The sequence below is a fragment of the Guillardia theta genome, assembly GCF_000315625.1.
Source record: "Guillardia theta CCMP2712 unplaced genomic scaffold GUITHscaffold_15, whole genome shotgun sequence".
In the NCBI taxonomy this organism is placed as follows: Eukaryota; class Cryptophyceae; order Pyrenomonadales; family Geminigeraceae; genus Guillardia; species Guillardia theta.
This window is the reverse complement of record NW_005434659.1, coordinates 770,251-795,497: the sequence shown is the minus strand read 5'-3', so window position 1 is coordinate 795,497 and position 25,247 is coordinate 770,251. Positions and strand designations below refer to the sequence as shown.

Sequence of the window (25,247 nt, the reverse complement as noted above, 5' to 3'; positions counted from 1 at the left end):
CTCCTCCTGCTCCTGCTCCTCCTGCTCCTCCTCCTCTCTTGTCTACTCTTCTCCAACCCCCTCCTCTGTGTTCTCCTCCTCTCTTGTCTCTCCTCACATTGTCTCTCCTTTGCTGCTCATTGTTTCCCTCATGTCTCAGGGTGGGATCATGAGCGACTCTCGAGCTGTCTGCAGAAGTCCTCCCGGTGACGGCCCCATGAAGGCGGATCTTCGAGTTGCCCTCAACGGCCAGCAGTTCTTCCCAGCTGGAGCTGAGAATCCCTCAAACCTCGGCAAGTTCGTCTACTACCAGCAGCCGACCATCTACGAGATCATCCCAAGCGGGGGTCCAGCTGAAGGAGGATCCACGGTGACGATCTCGGGCAAGGGCTTCTTCAACTTCCGCGACTCCTCCTACCCTGCCAAGTGCAAGTTCGGGATCGGAGTGAGCGACGCTCAGGTCCTGTCCGACTCGCGGATCCTCTGCGCCAAGGTGAAGGATACAGCCTACGCAGGTGAGGGAGGAGGAGCTGTGAGGAAAGAGGAGGGGGTGATCAGTACAAGAGGTAGAGAAGGGATGGAGGAGATTGGAAGAGAGGAAGTACAAGCATGAGAAGAAATTGCGTATGGAGAAAGAAAACCAAAATTAGGAAGAAATACGAAGACAATGAGTCTCCAAGGTCAGAACAGTGTTGGTGGCAGCGAGCGCAGGGGGGATAAGGAATGTCGGAGAGGTGTCGCTTGCTGCTCCGAACTGAGAGCTTGTTCATTGGCAGGGTATGCAGAAGTTTTGATCGCGCTCAACGGAAGAGATTTCTCGTACAACAGCCCCTCCAGGTTCATCTATTACAATCAGCCTCTCCTACTGGAAGTCTTCCCCAACTCGGGCCCAGCACAAGGAGGAAGCAAGCTCTACGTAACTGGCTCCGGCTTCCTCACCCTTAGTCCCTACCCGACAGTCTGCAAGTTCGGGGCGATCAACAACCCTTCCATCTACTTCGTGGGGCCTTCGGTCACCCTCAACGACTCACTCATCTACTGCCTCTCCCCCAACGTGTCCAGCGTCTTCCTCGACGACGAGCTGACCCTGGAGGTAACGATGGAGATTTCTCTCAACGGGAACCAGTTCACGTCCTACGGAAACCTTTTCTTCTCATTCTTCCAGGACGCGCTGATGTTGCAGGCAGTGCAGGTCACGCCTGGCCGGAGGTCCATCAAAAACTTCGGAGATCCGATAACGGTTTACGGCAAGAGGCTGCGCAAGGACAAGGGGTTGAAATGCGTTCACCGCTCCGCTGCCTGCCAGGAGACCAACTGCACGGATGGGTTGTTTGTGACGAGTCTCTACATGCGATCGGAAAAGATGTACTGCTCTGCTCCATCCTTCCCCGGACAGCCGATCTCGACCACAAGAAGAATCTCCACCAAGGACCTGCTCCTCCTCTCCATGAACGGGATCGACGTCAGCGAGCAGTCGTCTGAGTTCTTCTACTACTCCCCAGCTCAACCCACTCAAGTGGTTGTCCCAATCGTCCTGGGAGGCATTGTTGTCCTGCTCATCGGACTGAGAGAGTGGAGGAGAAGGTCGCAGAAGTCAAGGAGGGTCGTTGAGACGCAGGCAAGGTGGGACAGGCCGTCGATTGACGCAGCGATCAGCCACATGCACGCAGTGGGGATCAGGAAGCCAGGAACTACGCGCAAATACAACTGGAGGTCGACAACCTGTGAAGATCTCGCGCAGTTCGGGGAGGGAGTTGGGCTGTACTTCAAGTTCCTGAAGCACTTCGGTCAGACTTTCACCATCATCTCAGGTTTTGCTATCACCTCCATTATCCTCAACAACGCAGGAGTCTCCTACTCCTCCAAGAAGATCTCGGCCTCTGCCCTTCTCCTCTCCACCATCGGCAACATCGGAGGCCCTGAGGACGGGACAGGGAACCTGGTCCTCCTCGAGATCAACCAGTACAACATCTTTATCGACATCCCCAAGGCCTGGGTGTCAGTGATCCTTGCTGCGATAGACACCGGCATCGTCCTCATCTTCTACATGTAACGCACCTCCTCTTTCCCCTGCTCCTGTTCTCCTGACTCCCCTGCAGCTCGTACATGCACTGGCTCAGCGTACAGAACCAGGTGTCGAAGGCGGCGGACAGCGACCGCTGCACGTGCTCGGACTATTCCATCATCGTGGACAACGTGCCGCAAGATGCGACAGACAAGCAGGAGTGGCAGGACTTCTTCAACAAGCTCAACCCCATCCAGGAGCACGGAGGAGAAATCTCCCACATCTCCATTGCCCTCAACAACGGCAAACTGCTGCAGCTGAGCCACGAGCGGGAGGCGCTCGAGAAGAAGCTGCAGTCCCTCCAGGCAAAGTTTGGCAAGACCCACTACGCGGATTACCAGGACAAGATCAAGAAAGTCGAGCGAAAGCTGCGCAAGTTGATCCAGAAGATGGGGGCGATGAGGTCGAGGCTGGACTTCAAGGCCGTTGTTGTGTTCGTAACGTTCGAGTCGGAGATCACCAGGCAGGAGGTCGAAGACGAGTTCAAGGGCATCCTTCCCAAGAAGCACACGCTCTTCCGCAACCGCTACCGCCTCAAGGTTCATCGTGCTCCCGACCCGGTAAGGAGCGTCAGCTCGCGAGAGACCTCTGCTGACCGTGAGGCAGGATGTGATTCTATGGGAGAACCTCCAGAGCAAAGGGTTGGAGAGCCGCATCAGGCTGCTGCTGGTCCTGTTTGTAACCATCTTCCTCCTCCTCTGCTCGTCGGCATCTATCGTCCTCCTCCTCAGCGCCAAGAAGTCCTTGCAGATGGAAGGTTTCCCTGCCTTCTGCGCAGATGCTCCCAACCCGCGATCCCAACGTGCAGGAGCAAATCATGTGGCTTCTCTACTCCGACGGGCGAGCAGTGTACCAGTCCTACCTCAAGTGCTACTGTGCAAACTGCGCTGTAGGCTGCGGCAACAAAGTCAACACTGAGAAGGATTTCTGCCAGGAGTACCTGACCAACGAGAGGAACTTGATGCTTCTCACCATCATCAGCGCTGGAGGGCCGTCGGCGATCAACGCAGTGCTGACGACAGTCCTCAAGGTGCTGGTGGAGTTCGAGAGGAAGCACAGCAGCAATGAGAGGGACGCTTCTCTTGCCAGGAGCGTCTTCTTTGCCCAGTTCGTCAACACAGCGCTGATCTCCCTGATCGTCAACGCCGACATCACCTACTACGTCTCAGCTCTCTCCATGCTGGGCAAGGATGGGCTGGGGCTCCTCACTGGAGACTTTAGAGACTTGACTTCGCGGTGGTACATGGTGGTTGGCATCGCCTTCATCCCCACAGTCCTCACTACTTCTCTGTCCCCCAACATCGGGCAGTTTGCCAAGTGGCCCGTCACTCTGGTCCAGCAGCGCATCGCAAAAACAAACGCGCTCACGCAGAAGGAGATCGACGAGATCTTTGCAGGCCCATCCTTGCAGCTCTCGGAGAGGTATGGGGCGATGCTCAACATTACCTTCGTCATCTTCATGTACGCTAGTGGTATGCCCATCTTGTACTTCTTCGGCATCCTCTACTTCTCTACCGCCTACTGGAGCGACAAGATCACCCTTTTAGAGGTCTTCCAGCGTCCGGGCTCGATCGACTCGACCCTCGTCCAGCTCGCATCCAACTTCTTTCAGGTACTTTGAGTTGCTCTTGACCTGCTCCGCTCATCGACGACACCTTGCAGTGGGCGGTGTACCTGCATCTCAGCTATGCATGCTGGAGCTTCGGTCAGCTCTACTCCTTCCAGCTCTACGTGCCAGTGATCACCGAGTTGGCGACTAGAGGGAAGCTCTCCGTGAAGCCGGGAGAGCGCATCGGATTCATAGCGATGGTTGCCGAGCGTCTGCAGCAAGCTCCAGCTCTGATCCCGTTCCTTCTCCTCCTTGCCATCATGACAAGGGATATTGTTGTGGCTTTCCTCGGCCCTGCCTACAGACATCTGCTGGACTTGTATCGGCGCAGGCAAAGGATGAAGGAGAGGCGGAAGTTGCGGGAAATGAGGAAACGGGCAAGTTCTTTGTGTGGGGTAGCAGGATAGATGACTGTCAACAGGCGGGTTACGATTCTGAAACTTCGGACGATGAGGACGACGAGGATGATGGGATGGCAGCTGTCAACATCGGCTCACAGCTCAAGTACTCGGAGGCCCTGGAATACAGTCTTCTCCAGTCGTTTCTTATCTTCTGCTCAACTGCTCATCTGAACTTCTGTTCCACAGAGGTATCGAGTCGTACGACATCCTGAAGAATCCAAAGTATCGTAACATCTTCTCGGATGCGGAGTACATCCCGCAGGCCGACTCGAGCAGGCATGTTAAACTAAGTCCGCTGCCAATCTGTGCTGACACAGTATGCAATCAGTGATTCAGACTTGTCGGAAGGAAGCTGGGGTGATGATGCTGATGAACTTCAGCGAGAGAAGGAGGTAGGAAGATAGCTCATGGTTGATGTTTCTCTGAAAATGTCTTCTACAGGAGGACGAAATCTCCTGAGGAAGTTTGTGCTAACAACCAAAGTACACACAAAAGAATCTAGGCTGAATACATGGCCGTATTTGCAGTCGGCAATATTTGTATCTCCTCGTAGGGAGTGCTTTGCTCCAATCGCACAACGTTCTCGTTCCTAAATCAGCTGTCAGAGCCAAGGTCTTCTGGATGCATCGCGGGATCTTACATGAGTGTGAGGAGGAAATAGAAGCATCTTGATGCAGTCCGTTTGGAGGGTCTTCCCTTGAGAATTGAACCAAATGACAGCTGAGAATCCTCATCGGGTAAATGAGAGGAGATCTTCTGAGCAAAGTTCAGACACTGTTCCGACAACCTCTGATGGAAAAAGAAATGTCAAATACTCCATCCAGCTGATCAGCAAAAACGCAGCTACCTGACTCATTGGCATCTGACTGTACTGCGTCATGGATTGAGGCTCCTCTCTCAGTGCGTTCTCACCAAAGCCAAGAGTCTGAGATTCGAATTCTAACGATCTGCTGACGGAATCATTCTCTAATCCCCCGAAGGATGTGAATCTAGAGACTCCAGAGGCACGTGAAGATCGTTCATGGGGGCTTTCGTCAAATGAAAATGCGTCCGGTGCTTCGAATGCGTCAGATATACCTCTTGACCTCCTTTGCACGATTTTTGAGAAATTTGTGTCCTCAGAATCTCTTCTGATTCTTTCGGGTAGCTCATCAGTGAGAGCAAAGGACGATGAATCAGCTTGATCACTTTCACCGACGTTGGCAAAATCGATCTCGTCAAAAATCCCTCTTTCATCGTTGAAGTCGTCGTTGTGCAACTTGACAAAGTCACTTTGCAATTCATCTGAAATTTCTCGGTCGGATCGGAGCATTTTACGGCGTCTTTCAAATGCCTTTGCAAACATATCAGCAATGTTGAACGAAAGAAAGATGCTTGGTCACCGGGACAATCGCATTCTTGGCCATTCCCAGCTCTCTGCCGTGAAATCAGATTGCACTTCAGTGTAGCATCAATATGTAAATCACATCATAAAAGACTGTAGCCTCTTTCCGAGAGATGTTGTAAGTGGAGCAGAGACAATGTTTTTGACCATCGTCAATTTCATCTTTTTGTATGGTTGATAGCAGCGAGAGAGATGATACTTTTGCCACTCCTTGTCTGTTACCCACATTCTCTGTTCCTTAGTCATATCAAAGTCATTCCACAGCATTTACTTCAGGAGTTTACATACCTCTTTGGAAACTTGAATGCACACATCCATTTTCAATTTGCGCTTGTTGCTTTTCATTGAGCTTTTCTGCTTCCTTTCGGTTTTCAACAAGTCGGTATTTTGATCGATTCCGCTTGTATGATGAATATTTGTCTGGTGACTTTCTTTCAAATCAATCTCTGCAACAGAGCTTTCGCTTTGTTGATTCTCTTCGAATTCCGTATATGGTATTTCGAGAGGATTGTTGATTGATTCTGAATAGTCGTTTTCATATGGCATAAGAATGTCAGAAAAATCATCTTTGGTCCCTTCGCTGTAATCTTGCTCGGAAGCTTTCTCAGGCAGATTAATTGTATCATTCCTACGGTATGCCGTAGTTTTATCAAGCTGAGAATTTAGATAAAACCCTGCTGGCTGACTGGTTTGAGTCATTTTGATTTCATCGGAATCCAGCCAATCCGGAATTTCATCTGCATATTTTTGAGTAACGCGATCATTTCTCCGAACCATACTCCAGTTACCTGGTATGTCGAGCATTGATAAATCATTTACAACGCTTTGAGACAAGGTGATGCTATCTTTCTTGCTGCTGTCCGCTTTTTTAGAAATCTTCATATCCACCGATTTGGACAAGCCGGCATTGAATGCAAGACTTAACCGGTCATGCGCATATTTAATCGTATCCTGAAAGAAGGAAACTTTTGCGTCATGCATTCGCACAAAGCCAAGTAGCAGCTGTCCATTTAATCTCAGAGCATATATTCTGTCGTTTTCTGGTTCAACAATGGCTTTGAACCCCTCTGTAACATAGACAGTCATTTCAACAAATTTACTCTACTTGAGTCGAGTACCTTGATAGCTGAAGTCTTCAGCTATCTTCTTTGAAATTTTCTTGGGATTGTGACAAGCTTGCCACAACCTGAAAAAGAGTGTCACTGCTTGTAGACAAGGCAATCAATAAATTACCTTGCTAGAGGGCCCTTTCCTCTGAGATTAAGCTCTGAGACGTAGAACATATCTGCGCCATCTGATCAATACAGCAGATTCTATTGCAAGGAGTAGGCCCAATTTGCGATCGCTATAGGATACTGGGGATAGGCAAGTACGAGAGGCAGGAGAGAAAGGAACACAATTCGCACGAGGGAATGCCAGGCTCCCCGGAGCAGGAGGAGGAGGAGGAGGAGGAGGAGGAGGAGCAGGAGCAGGAGGAGCAGGAGCAGGAGCAGGAGCAAGAGGAGCAAGAGGAGCAAGAGGAGCAAGAGGAGCAAGAGGAGCAGGAGCCGCCGCAGGGGCAGGGGCAGGGACAGCAAAATCATAGGAGGCATCTGCATTCGTGGAAGCCATGGCTAGGTTTAGGCAGGTGGGTTTGCTGCACTCTGGGCGGATGTAATCAATGGAGGGGTGAAGACGTAGGTAGGGGTCATGGAAGGTTTCACTGATTTGTACTGAAACACCATGTGAAATCCAGACCAAATAGGGGGTGGGTGGGCAGGAGCATAATAGGGTAGGGTGGATCGATTTTTGGCGCGCAAACCAGAGTTTGTCGCAGGGACCTTGTAGTACCCGTGATGAAACCTGGAAAGTGGTGGCAGAAAGGGGGTGGGTGGATCTCAATTCCCGCCCAGTCAATTTTTTTGGCGGGAAAACTGGAAGTGAAGAGAGCAAACTTGTCAAAAACAAAGATTTTGACCACTCAACTTCAGTAACTGCTCATAACCACCACAGCCTCTGGTAACCGTCACAACCGCACATATAACCGACCATTCACATAATGTTCGATAGTTGATTGTTGAAGAAGGCTTGCTGCCTTTAATTTTGTCAAAAGAATTACTCTGAGGTCAGCTCACCTTGGTTGACCTTGTACGGATTTTGAAGAGATAAGTAAAATCTTTTCATTTATAACTGGGGAGGCTCCTGTTTGTGAGGGGGGGGCATGGCGCGCTTGGGTCTACTTGCGGCTTCTCTCTGCTGTTTCATGGAGATATCTTCCTCGTTCCTGACGAATCCGGTACCTCTACATGGGAGAAGAGCATGTCTGCAACGATCCGCAGGATCATTCAGATGTAAACTTCCGTCTTCTGAGTTCGATGCTGAAGACATTCTCAACCGCATGAAAGGATCTTTGCAGAAAGATCTGTCGAGGGGTGATTCTAGCAATGATTCTTCCTCCAAGTATCAGCAGCAGCAATTTGAAGCCTTCAAGACGAATAATATTGGTTTATGGCGTGCTCTTTGGCAGACATACAATGCCATGGGAGATGTTGAACAGGAGAGCAAAATAGCTGTGGATGTGTATGAGGACATGAATGCAAACACAATCAATATCGATCATCTGGTGACGATCAATCAGATTCAGTCTGACTGCGAGACTTGCCATGACAGTGTCGAAACGAAAACAATGCCGGTAGCCCGGCTGGAGCATCGGAATCTTCGTAGGCACGTGATTGTCGGCTCTGGTCATGTCAACGGCCCGAACGTGTTACGAAGTGGATCGATGAGCACAGAGCTCTGTCTCAGACATGGCGACGGCAGGATGCGAGTTACAGTGCAACATGCTCCTGTGTGGAAGAGAGGGTCAGAGCAAACAGGAGTGCCAGACGGCTTGAAGATATTTCGAGTGATCGTGGCACGAGAATGCTTGAGGGACGGAGCTCCAACGCCCGATAGCGAGGCTGCGTCTCCTCCGCAGAGAGGAAATCCGACATTCTGGAGAGGAGTTAGCCCGTTCAAGTGGCATGCAGTCTGGAAAGGGAAGTCCAACACGTGGGGACAGATCAATGGAGTGAAGGCGTGGGAGATCGAAAGTCTGGAAGAAGGAGACGCATGGCACGGAAGACCACGAGGAGACAACGACAACACCTGGACTCTCCGTCTGCAAGGAGGCGTCCTCCTACAGGTGCCCTTCTCTCGGTCCTGTTCTTCCTCGATGACTCTGCCCAACAGGTTCCTCAACTGATACTGCCTGGGGAGGTGGAGTGTCTGCGGGTTGCATGGCTCCCAGAGGATGATATTCTCAAGCGCATCGAAGCGAGGTCCGTGAGAGTGTAGGAGGTGCCCTGGTGTGACGACGCTTGCAGAGTCGTGGCACTGCAGCAGTCTGAGGAACTCAACGACCAGTCGGGTGAGCGTTGGGAACAACCGATATGACCTTGTTGATGTGTTGTTGCAGTTTTGATAGAACCTCCAAAGCTGCTCTTCTTGCGCGTCGATGATCTCCAGGTGACCTTGCAAAGTTTTATTGTGTCTGTCGTTTCTGATTGCAAGTGTCCTTTTTTTCTCAGCGAGCTGGAAATCTACCAGAAATCCCAGTAAGAGATGTAGACATGGTGAACAACCTTTTTACCATCTTTGTCTGCAGGTCTTGATGACAGAAGAGGAGTGGCTCCAGAATTCGAAAAGGGAAGGATGAGATATCTGGAGCTGCCACATGCATGAGGTCAAGCAAATGCAGTTCCACATTGCGATCGGACTTTAGTTTATCCTTTGTCAAGCCAAGACTTGCTTGAACCGAAGAGTAGTGATTTTCAATGAATGACTGTTCAAAATCACTTATAAGCAACGCTATTCAGAAGGACATCCATAAGACCTCTAGTAAAACTCTCAGTCGAAACATAGCGGGCCTTACAGCCTCGGACAGCATGAACTCACTATCAGTAACTGCTTGAAAGTTTCACTAATCTGAACTCGGAAGTACGGTAGTGGCGATCGGTCGGTGGCCTCAAGAAAGAATCGTGACTGTGATGGGAGGCAAAGCATGCGGCTTCTGGATGCCGTTGATACTCGCTCATGTGGACGAGCATGGGGTTCTCGATGCAAACACTCACTCAGGAAAGACCCTTCACGGGGACCAGAGGTGCGTCGATGTGTTCAACAGTGAAGGGAGACCGTCAGCCTACGACAAGAACATCCAACTCTGCTTCGCTGTCATGCCCCCTTGTGCGTTGCCATTGAAGGCGTGTGCTTTGCTGCTGAACAGCATCATAGCGAGCATCGTAGTTCGAGTCTGTGGTGGCGGCTCGGGCTCTGCACGCCGGTCAAGACATCGCCAAGGAGATGGGGGTTCATTTCTATCCCACCATGAAGCGCAGTCTGCGTTCTTGCCCAGTGTGGCTGTCAGGAACCATGTGCTGGGGGATGACTCGTCATAGCAGCTTCCGGAAGCTTCTTGCTACCGCATCTAACGAGTGCTCTGCTATCATTGAAGCGATTGCGAGCGATGCCTCGTCTGCTGGTATCAGCCAATCTTTGATTGAAACATTGAGGCAAGTCAAGCCGCATGCCCGTTCATCTTATGACTCAGCTAGGTAGTCGCTCAGAAGAAGACTGATAGGTAGCTGCTGCACTTCTCTCAAAATGTCTTAATCTTGTCACTACGAGCTTGCAAACATCCTCCGTCATTTATCATATGCTTACCGCCATAGTATGTCTGAAAATCTAAAATCGCGTGTAATTTTTTTCTAGAGTTTTCCTCTGATGGTGGAGATGTATTAATGATAGAATGCTTTTGTGAGGTCATTCATCTGTCAATCAATGACCGTCGATGAATTTGGTTGACATGACCTCACTGGTTTTCCAGCAAGCGCTTCGATACCTGTCTATTACCTCCTCTCACTGCCTCTCTTCTATCCGTCTCCTCGCGTGCTTCTCCTCTCGTCGCGTCAAGGCTGATCTTGAGCAGAGCGTCGACGATGCGATCGGAGACGGCAGCCGCGTGTTTGGGCCTGACCCCGACGTGATCTTCCTGCAGGCAAGACCAGAAGGCGCGGGGAGGGGGAGGAGCTGAGAAGAGTAACAGGCACATCGGGTGACGATAGAGGGGGAGGAGAGTTTATCGTTCGAGGTGCGAGGAGGCGAGGGGTCTTGTCGCCTTGACCCGAAGATCAGGCGGGAGCACCTTGGTGGCGGGACGAAAGAGAGCAGAGAACAAGGGGGAGAGGTCAGACAGACTTTGGCGATCAAAGCTCGCGGAGACTCAAAGGAAGCAAAGGGAGGACAAGCGATTGTTAGACATGAGGTGCTAGAGCTGGAGCTATGTTTGCTTTCGCAGATTACTCAACAGTTTGTACCTAATTGCTGAATGCGAACTACTTGCAATCATGAGAACAAGATGCTTCAGTACTTGAGTCACCCAATACAAGCAGTTGCTGCTATCAGAACAGCCGAGCCCAAGATCGATGTGATTGAATATCGCACTAGGAGCTAGGACCCTGCTATGACAGCTCATATTTGGATTGGATAGCTGCATAGATAGCGATATATGTACCTCTTCTGGTTATAACGCAATTCCCCCTGGCTTCCCACATACACACCATACTCATCCTGACTGTACCCGGAAGGTGGCACACCATTGACTCCCCAGAAGCTCGGAGATCCTCCGATGACCCAACGAAAGTCAAACGCTGATGCTGCTGGAGTTCGAAGTCCGATCCACGTGTAAGACACACCGACACCGAGACGAGATGTCACATCAAGGTATGTCTGAATATCCGGAAAGTACGCCAGATGTCCTTCTCTTCCTATCCCATTGCACCTCGACTCCGCGTCCCACCACGTCCGAGAATCATAGCTGTAGTAGACGTAGAGATAGTCGCCTGCCTGCATGCATGTGCCTCCGCTCCCCGTGACATCCGAGCATGACTGCACTGACGGAGATGTCATGCTGCAGTCAGCTGAGGTCGAGCTCGCGCATGGCATGGAGAGAGAGAAGTCCTTGAGCCCCCAGAACGTCTTGGCGCTCGAAGCTGACACCTCCCAGTAGTCGTAGTCTACTCGGATCATCGCCTCCACGTAGTCTTCCGTGTGATACACTCGCACCGCACGCTCGATCAGCTCGTCGCCGTCGCTCTTCCCGCACTCAGACGGCCAGGACGCCATGGCTCCCGCCGTCTCGCTCCAGACCTCCTGGCGGTTCACGTACAGACGCAGCGTCACCGGCTGCACCAGGTCGACGAGCAGCAGTCGCATCTTGACGTACACGAAGCCATGCTCGCACAAGCCCGTGAACGTCTTGCTCACGCTCGCGTGCTCGCCCAGCACGTTGAGCCCTCCCAGCACTGAGCCGTATGCCCCGCAGCTCGAGGTCTTGTCCGCGCCCCTCCAGCCCATGCTCCCGTTGGTGCCGAAGTCTCCCTCCACCCACTCCATCCTCCTCGCGTAGGTGCCGCTGGGGCAGGGGCTGCAGCCTCCCTGCGAGGCGTTGAGGAAGTAACCTGCAGGAGCAAGACACGCCCGTCAGAGCTCGGCAGCGTCAGGCTCCAGCCGCGTCACCGGAGTCGCACATGCAGCTCGACCGATCCTGAGCTTGGAAGGAGGACTGGCTGTGGGCGGGGCACGAGGAGCAGTTGCCTGTCTTGCCTGCGGGGCGTGTGAGGGCTGCTGGTAGCGCTGGAGCGGGAGGAAGGAGAGGCGGGAGGGAGCATACCGTACTGGTTATTGGCGCAGGTGCATCGACATACTCGGACGTTGTTGGCGTTAGAGGCGCTACAAGTGCCGGGCAAGCCCTTGCGGTAGAAGGCTTGACCTGTGACGGGGTTGTAGGAGGGAGCGTCCGCGCTGTCGGTCCCGACAATCGCGGAGACTGGTAAGCTCCAGGAAGAGAGAAGGGCAGACAAGTCTGGCTGAGGGAGCAGTACCGGCTGAGCCTCGTCTAGACACGCCAGGCTCTTCGACCCGCAGACAGCCGAGCATGAGACTCCTGGCTGACTGCCAACGAAGATCTCTTGCTCGATCAGCTCGCACTGGTCGTGAGGGGACGTGACCTGCCTGCTGTACCCCGTCGCTCTCACGCCATAGCCTGCATGACAGAAGCAGTCTTCGATCGACCTGCTTCCAGCTCGCGACGAGCTGAAGGCGGGGCAAGACGAGCAGTTCCCAGCTGACCCGTAGCTCCCTGCATCCACCTCGTAACCCCAACATGTGGCACTACGAGGCGAGCTCGCGAGTTTCACCCACCTGCCTCGCACATGCAGTCCTCCACCGACGAGCTCGCGAACGGCGAGAGGAGGCCTGACGGGCAGGAGGAGCAGGAGGGCCCCTGATCCAGGTAGTAGCCTACGCGTCCGCTTGCCGTCAGCGCCAGCTCGAGCAAGCTCAGGCCCTACCGCCGATGCACTGGCACTGGTTGACCGAGGAGCTGCCGGTAGGCGACCAGGCGTTGGCGGGGCACGAGTCGCAGGAGCCCTGGGGGCCCCAGGGAGCGTCGGAGGAGTTGACGTAGAGGTACCGTCCTAGAGCAGCAGCAAGCAGCGTCAGATCCTTGTCCTCCCGCCCCTCGCAGGCCCGAGGCGGCTGAGGCGGGCTACCTTGATCGCAGGAGCAGTCGCGGATGGAGGAGCTGCCGGGCTGCGACTGAGAGTAGAAGGGACATGGGAAGCACTGGTCGGCTTGACCTGCGAGCGTCTCGAGCGTCAGGCGCGAGCACAAGCCAGCAGCAGTCGCTACCGTAGAAGTTCTCCAGGCACGGGGCCGAGCACACGCACACCCGGCTTGCTCCATATAGTTTGGCGTCGCAAGCTGTCTCAGTGTCCTGAGAGCGGAAGGAACAGCCGAGGTCTGACACGTAGGGAGCGATGTTGTTGTTTGCTACATCCATCGAGTCGCAGGAGACGTTGAGGGTGTGGTTGTAGGGGGCGGAGCTACCAGCAGACAGCTTCTGCATGAAGTGACTCGACACGGCTCTCAGCTCATCTGCTCGCAACGCTCCTCGCCAGATCGCTACCTCGCTCAACGCCCAGTCTGAATATTCAAACACATAGCCGATATTAGGGTCCCAGGTGATGTCGTTGATGGTGAGCTGAAGGTTGCCCGGCAGGCTCCCAGCTGATTGATCATACTCCACGCCGTTGAGGAAGAACTTGCCCTCGAAGTAGTTCTGCCCGCACAGCACCACCCACGCGTCTGCTGTCGCGCTCAAGTCCTGCTGAAGGATCCAAGAGCCGTCGTAGTAGGCCTGTCCTCGTCCTCCGTTCCAGTGACCATGCACAAACTGTTCGTCTTTGGCTTTCAGGATTCTGTTCCTCATATCACCGTTGTAGCGAGAGATGGAGCAGAGGGTGAAGACAGGGCCCGGGATGCTCATGGGGGGGAAGGAGACGACGTCATAGAAGGAGCCGTTGACGTACTTGAGCTTGCCATCCGACATGACCCTCAGAGGCTCCTCGCTCTCGTCCCTCATCTCTCCGACCGAGATCCTCCACGTCGATCGCCCGTTGTAGTTGATGCTTCTATAGTAGATGGCGATGGGTCCGACTTGACTTCCGACAGCTTTCTGAAGAGGGAGATCAATCCTGCCGTTGAGCTGACTCAAAGGAGTCGTGGTGTAGAAAGGAGATACTATGCTTCCATATCCGACTTTTGCTAGTTGAACTACATTTCCTTTGTCAGCACCCTCGACAGTTACGCTGACCGCTATCATCCTCGAGCTCTGCAGCTCCACAGGCACATCCACATAGAAGTTCTGAGTGATATCACAACAAGTTCGCCCTGCGTTAGGACCTGACTGAGGTACAAGAGGAAAGTTGGTAGCCCCGTGCTCTACGTATCGTCGACGCTTCACGTGCCCCCTGCTCGCCGTCAGGTCCTGCAGTCCGTCTCCTCCCTGCTCGTGAGCTCCCGCGCTCACCCGCAAGTGAAGGCCCCCCGGCCTCTGCTGCGGCTCCGTCATCGCTCCCCGGATCCGTCGATCGGACGCGATGCTCGCCGCCTTCACGGCCGATCGCATCGCCTCCTCGTTGTCGATCTGGTTGATCGCCGAGCTCACGCACGTCTTCCCTTCTGCCGCACACGTCTGAGCGCATGACATGCCCGACGCTCCCAGCCTGAGCCAGCGCGACTGCTCCTCGACGTTGGAGAAGATGGGCGAGCAGCGGTCGGCAGCGCTCGAGATGGTCCCGGAGAAGCCTGCGGACAAGCCTCGTCAGCCGCCTGCGCATGAGAGGAGGCGCCTCCCGCCCCCTCACCGTACTCGCACTGGCAGTCCGTCACCCGCTGGCTTCCCGCCGCTGACGACGACCCGGGAGGGCACGCGCTGCAGCTGCTGTCTGCCGTCCCGTAGTAGCCGGGCGCGCACGAGCTGCAAGACGTCTGCCCGAGCCCGGAGGTGTAGAGGCCCGCGGGACAGGCGACGCAGGAGCCCGAGGGCGACGCCGTGTCCAGGTAGAAGCCTGCGGCCCCGCACGATGACGTCAGAGCGATGGGGACGCGAGCCTCTCTACTCCTTACCCTCCTTGCACAAGCACTCGAAGCTCCCCTCCGTGTTGACGCACGTCCTCCCCGCATCGCACAAGCCTGTCTGCGTCACGCACTCGTCTTCGTCCTCGCACACGGTCCCGGACCCCACGTACCCTGACCCTCTCGCGTCAGCGTCGCTGCGGCTGGGGGCGAGGCAAAGAGGGGCTACCTGGCTTGCAGCTGCACTCGAAGCTCGAGTAGGTGTCGATGCAGCTCGCGTGGGTCGCGCAGTTGTCGGTATGAGCGGCGCACTCGTTGATCAGGGTGTAGTTACAGCCCGACGCTCCCGTGCAGGCTTGGAAGGTCCTCGGCTTCGACCCCTCGCACATCCCCTCCCCCACCTCCACCCCGTCCGACCGCACGCACATCACCGACCGGTACTGCAAGCCAGGCCCGCAGGTGCTGGAGCATGCTTCCCAGGCGGAGGGGGTCCATCGGTAGGAGCAGGAGGAGAAGTTGGCGCAAGGCTGAGCACGCCGTCAGTCGCAAGCTCGCTCGCTCATCCTCCAGCACCTCCTCGCTGACGGGAGCTGATCCCACACACTTGGCTGCCTCGACGGTGACGCCGTCGCTCCTCCGGCATGAGACGGGGCGACGGCGAAGGCCTTGGCCGCAGCCCGTGAGACACTCGCTGTAGGGGCCGACCTCCCACTCGTAGGAGCACTGGGAGAGGTTGAGGCAGGGAACCTCCGCCAGAGGCCTCGAGCGGTTGGAGCAGCGAACGTCCTCGACCTGCTCGAGGAGCTTCGAGATGCACGTGATGCTTCTCCTCGCCACTCCGCTGCCGCACAGGCTGCTGCACTCGCTAAAGCTGCCGGCGCTCCACAGGTAGCCGGGCTCCAGGTAGTACTGGTCCAGCAGCTGCTGCACTTGCTGCTGGCTCACGCACGACCCCCCGCATCCCCCCGAGCGGATCTCCTGCTGGAGGGCCTTGAGCTTGGCGAGGATGTTGGAGAGGGCCAGGTCGGGCTGGAAGGGGCCTTGCTGGAGGAGGCTGGGGGTCAGCGCACGAGGAGAGGTCAGAGCGCAGGCAGCTGCTTGCCTGCGTGAGGAGGAGCTGCGAGTCAAGACCCCACGGGAGGAAGACTTCCTGCACCTCGTCGAAGACGAAGCACATGGCGTCTCCTGCCTGCTGCACACAGCGGTTGTCGTAGTCGCAGACCCAGACCTCGTACCTGGCAGCAAGTATGTCAGCCTCTGCTAATGCGCTGGAGGAGAGGGGAACCTGTCCATCTGCATGAGGTGGCCAAGGCCTCCGATCTGAACTCTTCCCTCGTCCTCTTTGTTGACGATCTGAGACCAGTTGTAGGGGAGGGAGCAGCGAACTACGCTGGAGGTGAGGTTACCCCAAGGAAGCTGCGGCGAGGAGGTGACAGAGGCGTTGAGGCTTCGAAGCTCGTCGAGGGTAGCGGAGAGGCTCTGCTTGATGCTGCGGATCTCCCACTCCAGCGCTCTGACGGCATCGGCTGACTGATCTGAGAGGGAGGAGGAGAGCACAGAAGGAGAAGAGGAGAGGAGGAGAATGAAGAAGAGGACGGGGGCTGGGGAGAGATCGAGGGGCCTCATCCCAACTATGCACGCGAGCATAGGCATTCAAGGATGTCCCCTATGCAGCAGCTCGGGTCTCTCCCGGCCTTGGATGGGGGAGGGGGTCGTGCTTGGAGGGTCGTGCTTTTAACCTAGTGGCTCAATTATTGAATTTCCTTGCTTCCCCACCCCTCTTCAGACTATCAAGTCGTCTTTTCCCCAACATAGCATTGCTATCTCACCGGACCCCTCCCCTCCCCCTTAGCTAGCTCATGAAGGACCGGTACGACGAGGCCGGCTGGTCACCAGGACGGCCCGACGTCACACTGTTTAATAAATATCACAGTACTAAAATTTAGTCATCACTGATAATTTGTACTGCAATGATCTTGAGATCCAGTAGTTCACACGGTGACTCTGGTCAAACTGGCTACTCAAAGTTACTACCACAGGCACCCTCAAAGTTTACTCATCGAAATGGTCAATCTGCTCAAGATCCTGGGCGGGCCCGGGCGAATGTGGTACCGTTCATGATGGTGTTTTATCTTGAACGCATCTCAGCACACGGCTGTCGGGGCTACTGCTGGGAAGGGATGAGAACCTTGTGCTGGCAAACGTTGACAATGAGGGAATCCATAGTCGCTCACCTTGATATCTTGTGATAGGGTCCCATGTGCCCATTGTAGCTGTAGCTGTAGCTGTAGATGGAGAAGGGGATGGCGATGTAGCTGTAGCTGTAGATGTAGATGTAGATGTAGATGTAGATGTAGATGTAGATGTAGATGTAGATGTAGATGTAGATGTAGATGAAGATGTAGATGTAGATGTAGATGTAGATGTAGATGTAGATGTAGATGTAGATGTAGATGTAGATGTAGATGTAGATGTAGATGTAGATGTAGATGTAGATGTAGATGTAGATGTAGATGTAGATGTAGATGTAGATGTAGATGTAGATGTAGATGTAGATGTAGATGTAGATGTAGATGTAGATGTAGATGAAGTTCCTTTCGTATGTGCTTTCATTGCCAAGGCTAACCGTCCCAAAATTAAACTTTGAGACATCCTCAACCCTTTCGCTCTGCCTTCTCCTCCTCCTGCTTGTCTTGATGCTGTTGAAGTTTTCACTTGAAGAAACTTGGGAATGGCCAACACTTTGCTGATCTGGCTATGCATGCAACACACGGAATTGACTAGATATTCATCAGGTTTCTTTGAGCCGCTGAGTTAAAGATTTTTTTCGTTGACGGAAATCACACGATGCCAGAGAGTTTCATGTAATCGCTTCTTGGTTCCATTCTGGAGATGAAAGCATTTGCATTCATCTCGTTGATATTCTTTGCATGCTCGACCAGAACGTCGCATAGCTTGAAGTGTGTGAGGGTATGGGCGACCATTGAAACCGGATTATGCCGAGGACAGAGATTCTCAACATTTTGTGCTGAGGACGCAAATAGTGCAGAAGTGAAGGTGCCGGTGAGTACTTTTCCATTCATGATCGATAGAGAGATTAATGTATAGCCAGGACGTCAAGAAAACGTTTGAAAACATCACTGCTGTCAGATGTAAGAGATTTATGGATCAGATGTGCTCAGAGGTTGGTCTGACATCAGAAATTGGAGGAGAAGACTGTGGCATGTTCTGTTTGTCTCCAGCTTGTGAGACAGATACTGACTGTAACAAGTGGTCAATGACTTGGCAGCCCCCATGGTGTTGTAGCCTCCTGCAGAAAACGCTCTTGAACTTCTGCAAAGACGCAGACAAAAAGAAGATCGACAGTCATTTAAATGACCTCATGCTTCAAAAACGGTTCGTATGATTACCCTCTCCAATCCGATACCTTTGCAGTTGACGGCTCTGTCAGGTGTTTTAAAGGATCAGAATGCATTGATGGTCTTGCCTCAAACTCTGCCAATCTATTGAAGACTCACTATCTGCTTCACTTCGTTACCTCCGTAGGCTTGTTCGTGGCTATCTGCTTCACCTGAAAGATTACACTTCCCAATCATTTTTAGTTCCCCAACCACACTGAAATCAATCTTAAAACACAGGCCTTCCAATGATGCCATTTATCTATAGCTAATGCACAAGATTCTTAGCTAGTCTTGCGCTGCAAAGCAAATCCGAGCAGAGCCTGTGTGCCATATTAGGTTGACTTAGTCCAGCGTAAGCATCTGTCTCACCACAAAGATGCTGAGCGTCCAGATTGGTTGCGACAGATGTCCGATGTTCCCAAGGGCGAAGTAGTTGACGAATCCGAACAAGAGAAGTCCTCCTCCTGCTGCCTGAATGTAGATCGGACCCTAGCACATCAGATTAATTACTCTTGTGCCCATGTGGCAACTAGTTTTCATACATTCGTACGCTGCCACTTGCCGATCTCTGTAAGTTCTTCACCCCACTCGCCAGCAGCAGACCTGTCAGGTCCAGCAAGCAGCTCGCCTCTACACCATACAAACATCACATCAGAACAATGGAAGACAAAGTCGCAGAGGGCCTTCAGACCTGTTCTCAACGTCGTAATACTTCTTGGCCATCAGCTGCTCCTCAGGGAGATTGCGACTCAACCAGCTGGTCCTCCTCGCATCAAGTCCGCGCTTGCCTATGAGCAGCTTTTCAATAGAGGCTAGGATAACATTCATCGAATCATCGATTTTTCGTATGACAGGATAATTGGGCTATCGGGAGCTGGCTGACATGAAGGAGATTGAACAAGACAACTCAGGAGTACGAAACAGTAAGCTTCTTACGCGTTTCCGACAGGACTGGCTCCTGGGTTTCACTCTCCTGCATGCGGAGCCTGCAAGCGTGCTGCAAAAGAGATTTTTAGCAACCTGTGTGTGATATGCGGGACTGCGAACGTGAAGAAGCAAAACGTTTTGCAAGAGGGTTGCAAACAAGATGACCAAAAATCTGTAATCACAGCCATGGCACAAACTGCCAATACCACAAAAAATTTTGTGGAAGATGGTAGAAATTCATGTAAGCAGAAGTTCAATGTGGATGAAACAGAGTCTTGTTCCCGTCTTTTAGAGGCATTCCATGACACAAACATCCCATACATGATACAAGTGACGAGCGAAATAGCATAGGTAGATCAACACAGTGGGAAACATCGAGGGGAGAGCAACGCAGGAGGTCATACCTTCGGAACTTGAGTCCTGATCTGGAGGGTTGAAGAGGAGGGAGCAAACGCACTGGCGCCATCGACCGCAAGTGCCACGAAGACTGCAACAAGAAGTCGCGCCATTGATTAGCAAGTGCCTCCAACGTCTACCCAGGGGTCCTTTAGAGGCACTTGGAGTGGGTGGGGTAGCTATTGTGACCCATGGAGCCCTTGAAGATATAAAGGCAGCACTGGGGCGGCCGGCCCGGCGGTCGGAAGGGCCGGCCCGGCCCGGTCCCGGAAACCTGCTCAGTGGAGCTAAAAAAAGTTTTTACTCATCGTTGTTTTAGTTATCGGAAGTTCTCGTTACATTTATGTTTATCTATGTTTATCTATGTAACCGTCAGGTCTTCGGAGGCGTTCCGGAGCTGCGGGCCTTTTACGTGAAGAACGCTGTCAGCAACGATCACGGGCTCGTATAATTCACACCGATACATCCACCACCCCGTGGACCTTATTTTCAAAATGAATCTTTTCGAAATTAGAGCATCAAAATAGCCGGAAGTTCGGTATCTTGCCCCAATCTTGAGCCTCAGGTCACGGGGAAAGTTCCAAAAGATACTTTTTCGAGCCATACAAGCATGTAGGATGACTCATCAATTGACACTCGTGTACCACCCCCACCCACTCTTTGCCTTACATTCTACCCCCCCACTTACACGGGCTGATCATCGTGTTTTTCTTTTTTGCACACTTTCACTTTCCGACCCCGCTCAAGAGATATTCTGTCGGTCAATGGGTGGGTACTGAAAGGACGGAAGAAGGGGTGGGTGGGGGACTGGAGGGGGTGAGGTGTAAGAGGTGGGGGGTGGAACTGCAAAGGGTGGTCAAGCCATGCAAGCGCAGCGACTGTTACGTTGAATCGGAGCAAACAAGAGAACGCTGATTGATCCCACAAGCAGGAGACAAGGAGAAGGAGGAGAACAGAGGAAGGAGAAGGCAAGAGAAGATACTGTGATGAATACGAGGAGTCATGGCGGGAAAACCCGTGGATAAGATTGAGCCATTGTAATACGCCAGGAACCACAGCTTTGTAGAGTTTCAGGTCCGGACGACAAGCTTTCAAGATGAGTCTTTCCGTCATGATCTTAGAGAAGGAGGGGGGGCTAGCACAGACTGAGTTTCTTGAACCAAGTCGGAAGGGGTACTGTCTGTCCTGCTTGGATGCGGTCAAGACTCTGCAAGAAACTGGCAGGTTTGCTAAAGCCCTTTGTTCGATCTCTTTTGTAACCTCTCATCAGGTTTGGAGAAGCACAGAACGAGCTTGAAGATGCTCTCCGGGAATCAGAAAACTGGCGCGAGATGGCGGTGGCCTGTCTGCTGCTGGGAGAGCTCTTCAACAAGTGGGGAGCCGCCTCTCCCTCTTACACTATCGCGATCATGGAGAAAGGCGCGATTTACGCGAATAGAGCAGTGCAGCTGTGGCAGATTGCAAGAGACGAGAAACTCTTCGAGGAGAACCCTGAAGACATGGACCATCTTAGCAGTGCCTTGTACTGGAAGGCCTTGAACCTTGCTTCAGTCGCTGGCCTGGGGGGATGCGAAAGATGGACAGTCTTAGAAGCCTTGCAAGCGGCGACGGAGGCAGCAGAGCAGATGTCAGCCATGGAAGACAAGAAGCACTCGGCCTCAGAAGTGAAAGCCCGAAGAGATTTCGTGAGAGAATTTCTTGTTGTTGTCTTGGTCTTACCACAAGTTCGCTTCGATCAGGTGGAAGGAATCATTGTCTTCTGTCGAGCGAAAGCGCTTGAGGGCAATCATGTCAGTCCCACAGGTACTTGACGTTGAGATTTAGGTGCAAGACACTGAATTCTGACTCATGCTTGCCCTGCTCAGACTTCTCAGACTGTTACCACCAGGATACCAAGGATGAAGTGAATTTCCTTAGACATCAATGTCTTGAGCTGTAAACACTGCACCGATGTTGATGAGTGAATCTGATTGATTCAACAGATTCATCAGCGCACAGGAAATCCTTTCAGCTGGAAAGCAGACGATGTGCGATCAGGTTTGTGCTGCAAGAGTTTTCGGCTGGTCCCGCTGACAGTACGCAGAATATCAAGGCAACGACGATGATTGCAGTGACGTACAGGCTACTGGGCGAGAGGGAGAAGGTGAAATAGTAGGGGATGAGAGGTTGATCTGAATGCGATGGCAGGCGATCAGTTGGAGTGAGAAGGAAGTGCAGGGCAGGTTGCAACTGCATGGCGAGTGGAATCCTCGAACACAGGTTGAATTTCACTTGCTGGTTCCTGCTGGGTCACTCCTGGACGGCAGCTGGCAAAGAGGAACTTGTCAATGCTGAAAGGCATAACCGATGAAGATGAGATCGAAGAAGATTGCTGCAAGGTGCGATGAGAAGGGTCATGGAGGACAAGACTGATGATCACGCGCCAGCTGTTCTCTTTTGAGTCTGCTCGGAGCATCAAATCCGAGGAGATTACGTGGAGTTTAGGTTGTCATGACTGCTGATAAACAAAATTATCGTGTTGTGACAACTTGCATTACAGATCCTTTCAAGCTCTCTAGCACTTGGCGTATGAATTGTCTTCTAAAGATTTTTCTCCTCACCGGAGTCGTGAAAGAGTTCCAGGTTGATGCTTGTTGTTCGAACTTACCTTATTGATTCTTTCGAACTCAGATTGAGGAAGACAAGCTCATAAAATTTCTACAGAAAGTTAGAAAATCGTATATCATTTCATTCTACAGACAATGTTGTTGTGCTGACTTGCCTCCTTGGGATCAGCTATCATGATGAAAATCCATTCCACAACTGGTGAGAGTTTGGAATTTGCCACTTGACACATCCTCACACACGTTCAGGTATCATGCATGGTCTGTCACTCACTGTGCCTTCATGCTGATGAAGGAAACAGCGATCGGAAAGTAAGAACCTGATCGTGCTTGCACTGTGTATTGTGGTTGAACTTGCCTTTTACAGGATCCTGGGCATGAAAGAGAAGCTTGCTGTCCTGATTGCTTGCCTCACTCACGACCTCTCTCATCCCGGAGTCAACAGCGACTTCCTGATCAAGAGCGCATCGCCCATTGCCCTGCAGTTTCCTTTCTCCAACGTAAATCATCGCGGGAAGGGCGATGAGTTGCGCTGACCTGAACTTGTTCTTGTGCTCCAGGTCCTCGAGCAGATGCATTGGGATGAAGCTCGCTCTTTGTTTGAGGAGGGAAGAGAAACAAACTTCTTGAGCCACGTGCAGGAGGAGCTGCGTGCTGAGGTCGTTTCCTGGTCCCCTCCTGACCTGCGCGCTCCTCTGACTTGATTCCTGACAGATTCTTGAGATGGTACATCAGGGTATCCTGGCAACCGACATGCAGGTGAGGAACGAGGAGGAGGAAGAGGAGGAGGAGGAGGAGGAGGAGGAGGAGGAGGAGGAGGAGGAGGAGGAGGAAGATCAGCGTAAGCTGAGTAGGCACCATGTAAAACTTCCCCGGCAGATCCACAAGCAGATCGTCAACTCTCTTTCCAACAGAAGAGACTCGTTGGCTGATTTTGAGGAGGTGAGTTTGACAAGCTGCCTGCCAACTTCGATCGCTTACAAGAGTCTTGATAGGACGACATGACTCTCTTGTCCGACAAGGCCATGACTGTGCTGCCTGTCCCCATGCCAGGCTCGTGCTGATACGTGATCGCCTGCAGGTTTACGACGCCACAAGTCCGGCTGATCGATTGGAGCTCTTCAAGGTGACAAGCCTGCTATATGCAGGACAGCAGCTGAGGTTCAGCTCAGGCTGTCGTTCATTGCGCCGATCTGTCGGGTCAAGTCATGGAGGCGCCTGTCGCCTACTCCTTCGGTAGGGCGGTGAGTACAGCGCCTCTATCTGCCTTCCCCAGCTGAAGGCCAGCAGGTGCTTGAAGAATTCCACCAGCAGGCCCAGCGAGAGAAGATGGAGAACTTGCAAGAGTCAGCGTTCATGAAGGTCAGGTCCAGCTCATGCCCAGCTGCAGTCTGAGAGCCCTTTGCAGAACCTCCACGAGCCGCTGGCCCAGGCGAAGACGCAGCTAGGGTTTCTCCACTATGTGAGCGGAAGGGTCGCGCTAGCTGGGGTCCTGATGGGGTGCAGGTGGTGGGGCCGCTGTGGAAGTGCATGGCGGATCTGTTTCCTCAGGTTACATCGCAGTATGACAGGATACAAGAAAGGAGCAGGTGAAGTCCGAACTCAAGTCGTAGCTCGCCTCGCTCACCCTGCAGTCGTCTTCCTCGTCCTGCTGCTCTCCGTCCTGCTGTTCCTGCTCTTGTTCCTCCTCGTACTCCCTCTCCTCCTCCTCTGTGTCCTTCTCCTCCTCGTTTCCTTCCACAACTTTTCAGCTCTCTTTTTGATGTCTCATCTAACTTGTCGCATCAGAGAAATCGACTTTGAGAATCTTGAGAGCTGGCAAGGGAGACATGAGGGTCTCAAGGGCTGAGGAAGAGACTCACCTGATTGTTGTAGTTTATTGTTTTCATCATACCCAATTTTAACCTTCTCCTTCTCCTCCTCCTTCTCCTCCCCCCCCCCCTTCCCTTCCTCCTGCTTCCCTCCTCGCTCGTATCCCTCTTTCGTCGATTCTCGTCTGCTCCTCCTGAGCTTCTATCCAGCTGACGCTATCAAGCTGCTCGCCTTGTCACGCAGCTTGAGCGCCTGCCATGAAAGGAAGACAGTGAGTGGAACAAGAAAAGGATTGGGGGGAGGAGGGAAGTAGACGAGCAGGCAGTGGAAGTAGTGGATGGAACCAGGGAGGGAGGGAGGTAGGGAGGGTGAGGGAAAGGCAGGAAGGCAGGAGGGGGCAATCAGTTGAGGAGAAAGAGATCGCCAGAAGACCTTGGAGTTGGTGGGAGAGAGCAGCAGCGCACGATCGCAAGTTTTCATGGCCTCCTGCTGAGAGTTGCGAATGAGGAGCAGTAGATTCTCCTCCTCCTGCTTACCGGGAGCTGGAGCCGGAGGAGGGTGACGGCGAGATTGAGCAGGCACGTCAGTTGCGTCGTCAGGGCAGCAGCACGTAGCTCCTCCTTGTCCAGCATCTCGTCGACCCTGATAACGGGCAGGTGAGGAGGGGAGGCGGAAGCAGAGCCGCCGTACTCCGTCGCCATGGAGGAGGCTGAGAGGTAAAGTTGCTTCGCTTCCTGCAGCTCCTCCGCTGCCCCCCTCTTGAAGAGAAAGTTGGCTCTCTCCCTCCTCAGGTTCGCGCTTTCCAGCCTCGCTTGCAACGGCAGGCTCTCCCTGGCCTGCACCTGCTCCTGCTCAGCCTCTTCCTCCTCGAGCGGGAGATCAACCTGGACGATCTTGACGAGGTAGGAGACTGGGAAGGGGTTCGGCACGGGAGTCGTCTGTCGGAAATCAAGTGTGGAAGAGGAGAAACAAGGAATGGAGGAAGAGGAGGGAGGAAGGTAGAAGGAGGAGGAGGAGGAGGAGGAGGAGGAGAATACCTTCCAGCCGCCAACCGGTAGTGGGAACAAGGCGAAGGCAGGGGAGACATCAATCTTAGCTTCGACACCCTACAAGACAACAAGAACATAGTGAGAGAGAAAGAGACATAGGAAGCAGAGAAGGGGAGGAGAGAGGGGGAAGGGAGAGGAGCAATGGGAGGAAGAGGAGGAGGAGGAGGAGGAGGAGGAGGACGAAAA

General features: G+C 53.1%; 8 protein-coding genes across 8 annotated transcripts in view; 3 read left to right on the top strand and 5 right to left on the bottom strand.

The window, feature by feature from the left end:
- Positions 1-3,005: 3,005 nt before the first annotated feature.
- GUITHDRAFT_67192 (hypothetical protein) lies at positions 3,006-3,665 on the top strand (the record flags this gene model as incomplete). The annotated part of the gene is made up of 1 exon (XM_005837238.1): positions 3,006-3,665. One exon carries the CDS (start codon positions 3,006-3,008, stop codon positions 3,663-3,665), a length of 660 nt encoding a protein of 219 aa, XP_005837295.1.
- Positions 3,666-4,552: 887 nt separating this feature from the next.
- Positions 4,553-6,721, bottom strand: Rad21/Scc1 (sister chromatid cohesin complex subunit Rad21/Scc1; the record flags this gene model as incomplete). The annotated part of the gene is made up of 11 exons (XM_005837237.1): positions 4,553-4,643; positions 4,695-4,810; positions 4,870-4,925; positions 4,967-5,110; positions 5,249-5,387; positions 5,437-5,470; positions 5,638-5,675; positions 5,727-5,884; positions 6,227-6,505; positions 6,557-6,624; positions 6,672-6,721. The coding sequence occupies 11 exons, from the start codon at positions 6,719-6,721 to the stop codon at positions 4,553-4,555; spliced, it is 1,173 nt and encodes a 390-aa protein (XP_005837294.1).
- A 1,094-nt stretch (positions 6,722-7,815) lies between these two features.
- On the top strand, positions 7,816-9,252 carry GUITHDRAFT_85467 (hypothetical protein; the record flags this gene model as incomplete). The annotated part of the gene is made up of 6 exons (XM_005837236.1): positions 7,816-8,601; positions 8,649-8,737; positions 8,783-8,826; positions 8,875-8,924; positions 8,987-9,013; positions 9,064-9,252. 6 exons carry the CDS (start codon positions 7,816-7,818, stop codon positions 9,112-9,114), a joined length of 1,047 nt encoding a protein of 348 aa, XP_005837293.1. The 3' UTR covers positions 9,115-9,252.
- A 1,519-nt stretch (positions 9,253-10,771) lies between these two features.
- GUITHDRAFT_104122 (hypothetical protein) lies at positions 10,772-16,520 on the bottom strand (the record flags this gene model as incomplete). Its single annotated transcript, XM_005837235.1, has 15 exons — positions 10,772-10,789; positions 10,834-10,912; positions 10,969-11,914; positions 11,973-12,059; positions 12,127-12,594; positions 12,657-12,755; positions 12,806-12,931; positions 13,007-13,093; positions 13,146-14,603; positions 14,663-14,866; positions 14,925-15,047; positions 15,103-15,400; positions 15,447-15,967; positions 16,005-16,108; positions 16,159-16,520. 15 exons carry the CDS (start codon positions 16,518-16,520, stop codon positions 10,772-10,774), a joined length of 4,980 nt encoding a protein of 1,659 aa, XP_005837292.1.
- A 583-nt stretch (positions 16,521-17,103) lies between these two features.
- Positions 17,104-17,956, bottom strand: GUITHDRAFT_135463 (hypothetical protein; the record flags this gene model as incomplete). Its single annotated transcript, XM_005837234.1, has 2 exons — positions 17,104-17,628; positions 17,720-17,956. The coding sequence occupies 2 exons, from the start codon at positions 17,954-17,956 to the stop codon at positions 17,104-17,106; spliced, it is 762 nt and encodes a 253-aa protein (XP_005837291.1).
- A 599-nt stretch (positions 17,957-18,555) lies between these two features.
- On the bottom strand, positions 18,556-19,710 carry GUITHDRAFT_104120 (hypothetical protein; the record flags this gene model as incomplete). The annotated part of the gene is made up of 6 exons (XM_005837233.1): positions 18,556-18,594; positions 18,644-18,763; positions 18,817-18,904; positions 18,966-19,062; positions 19,211-19,271; positions 19,606-19,710. The coding sequence occupies 6 exons, from the start codon at positions 19,708-19,710 to the stop codon at positions 18,556-18,558; spliced, it is 510 nt and encodes a 169-aa protein (XP_005837290.1).
- Positions 19,711-22,134: 2,424 nt separating this feature from the next.
- GUITHDRAFT_151277 (hypothetical protein) lies at positions 22,135-24,109 on the top strand. The gene is made up of 15 exons (XM_005837232.1): positions 22,135-22,219; positions 22,268-22,314; positions 22,373-22,402; positions 22,450-22,512; positions 22,568-22,700; positions 22,761-22,859; positions 22,915-22,959; positions 23,080-23,142; positions 23,196-23,231; positions 23,282-23,326; positions 23,373-23,444; positions 23,491-23,562; positions 23,609-23,662; positions 23,707-23,789; positions 23,989-24,109. Exons 1-15 carry the CDS (start codon positions 22,166-22,168, stop codon positions 24,047-24,049), a joined length of 957 nt encoding a protein of 318 aa, XP_005837289.1. The 5' UTR covers positions 22,135-22,165; the 3' UTR covers positions 24,050-24,109.
- A 104-nt stretch (positions 24,110-24,213) lies between these two features.
- Positions 24,214-25,247, bottom strand: part of GUITHDRAFT_104118 (hypothetical protein) — a gene marked incomplete at both ends in the record, with an annotated part of 5,699 nt that continues 4,665 nt past the window's right edge. Inside the window, 3 exons of the mRNA XM_005837231.1 lie at positions 24,214-24,264; positions 24,445-24,501; positions 24,549-24,950. Of these exons, the coding sequence (XP_005837288.1) occupies positions 24,214-24,264; positions 24,445-24,501; positions 24,549-24,950 (510 nt within the window). The remainder of the gene's footprint in view (positions 24,265-24,444; positions 24,502-24,548; positions 24,951-25,247) is intronic.

Coding starts and splice junctions, on each gene's coding strand:
- GUITHDRAFT_151277 (XM_005837232.1), top strand. CDS start 22,166: ATGAATTGTCTTCTAAAGATTTTTCTCCTCACCGGAGTCGTGAAAGAG. Junction 22,860..22,914: donor AGGAGGAGCTGCGTGCTGAG/GTCGTTTCCTGG, acceptor GATTCCTGACAG/ATTCTTGAGATGGTACATCA. Junction 23,232..23,281: donor TGTCCGACAAGGCCATGACT/GTGCTGCCTGTC, acceptor GATCGCCTGCAG/GTTTACGACGCCACAAGTCC.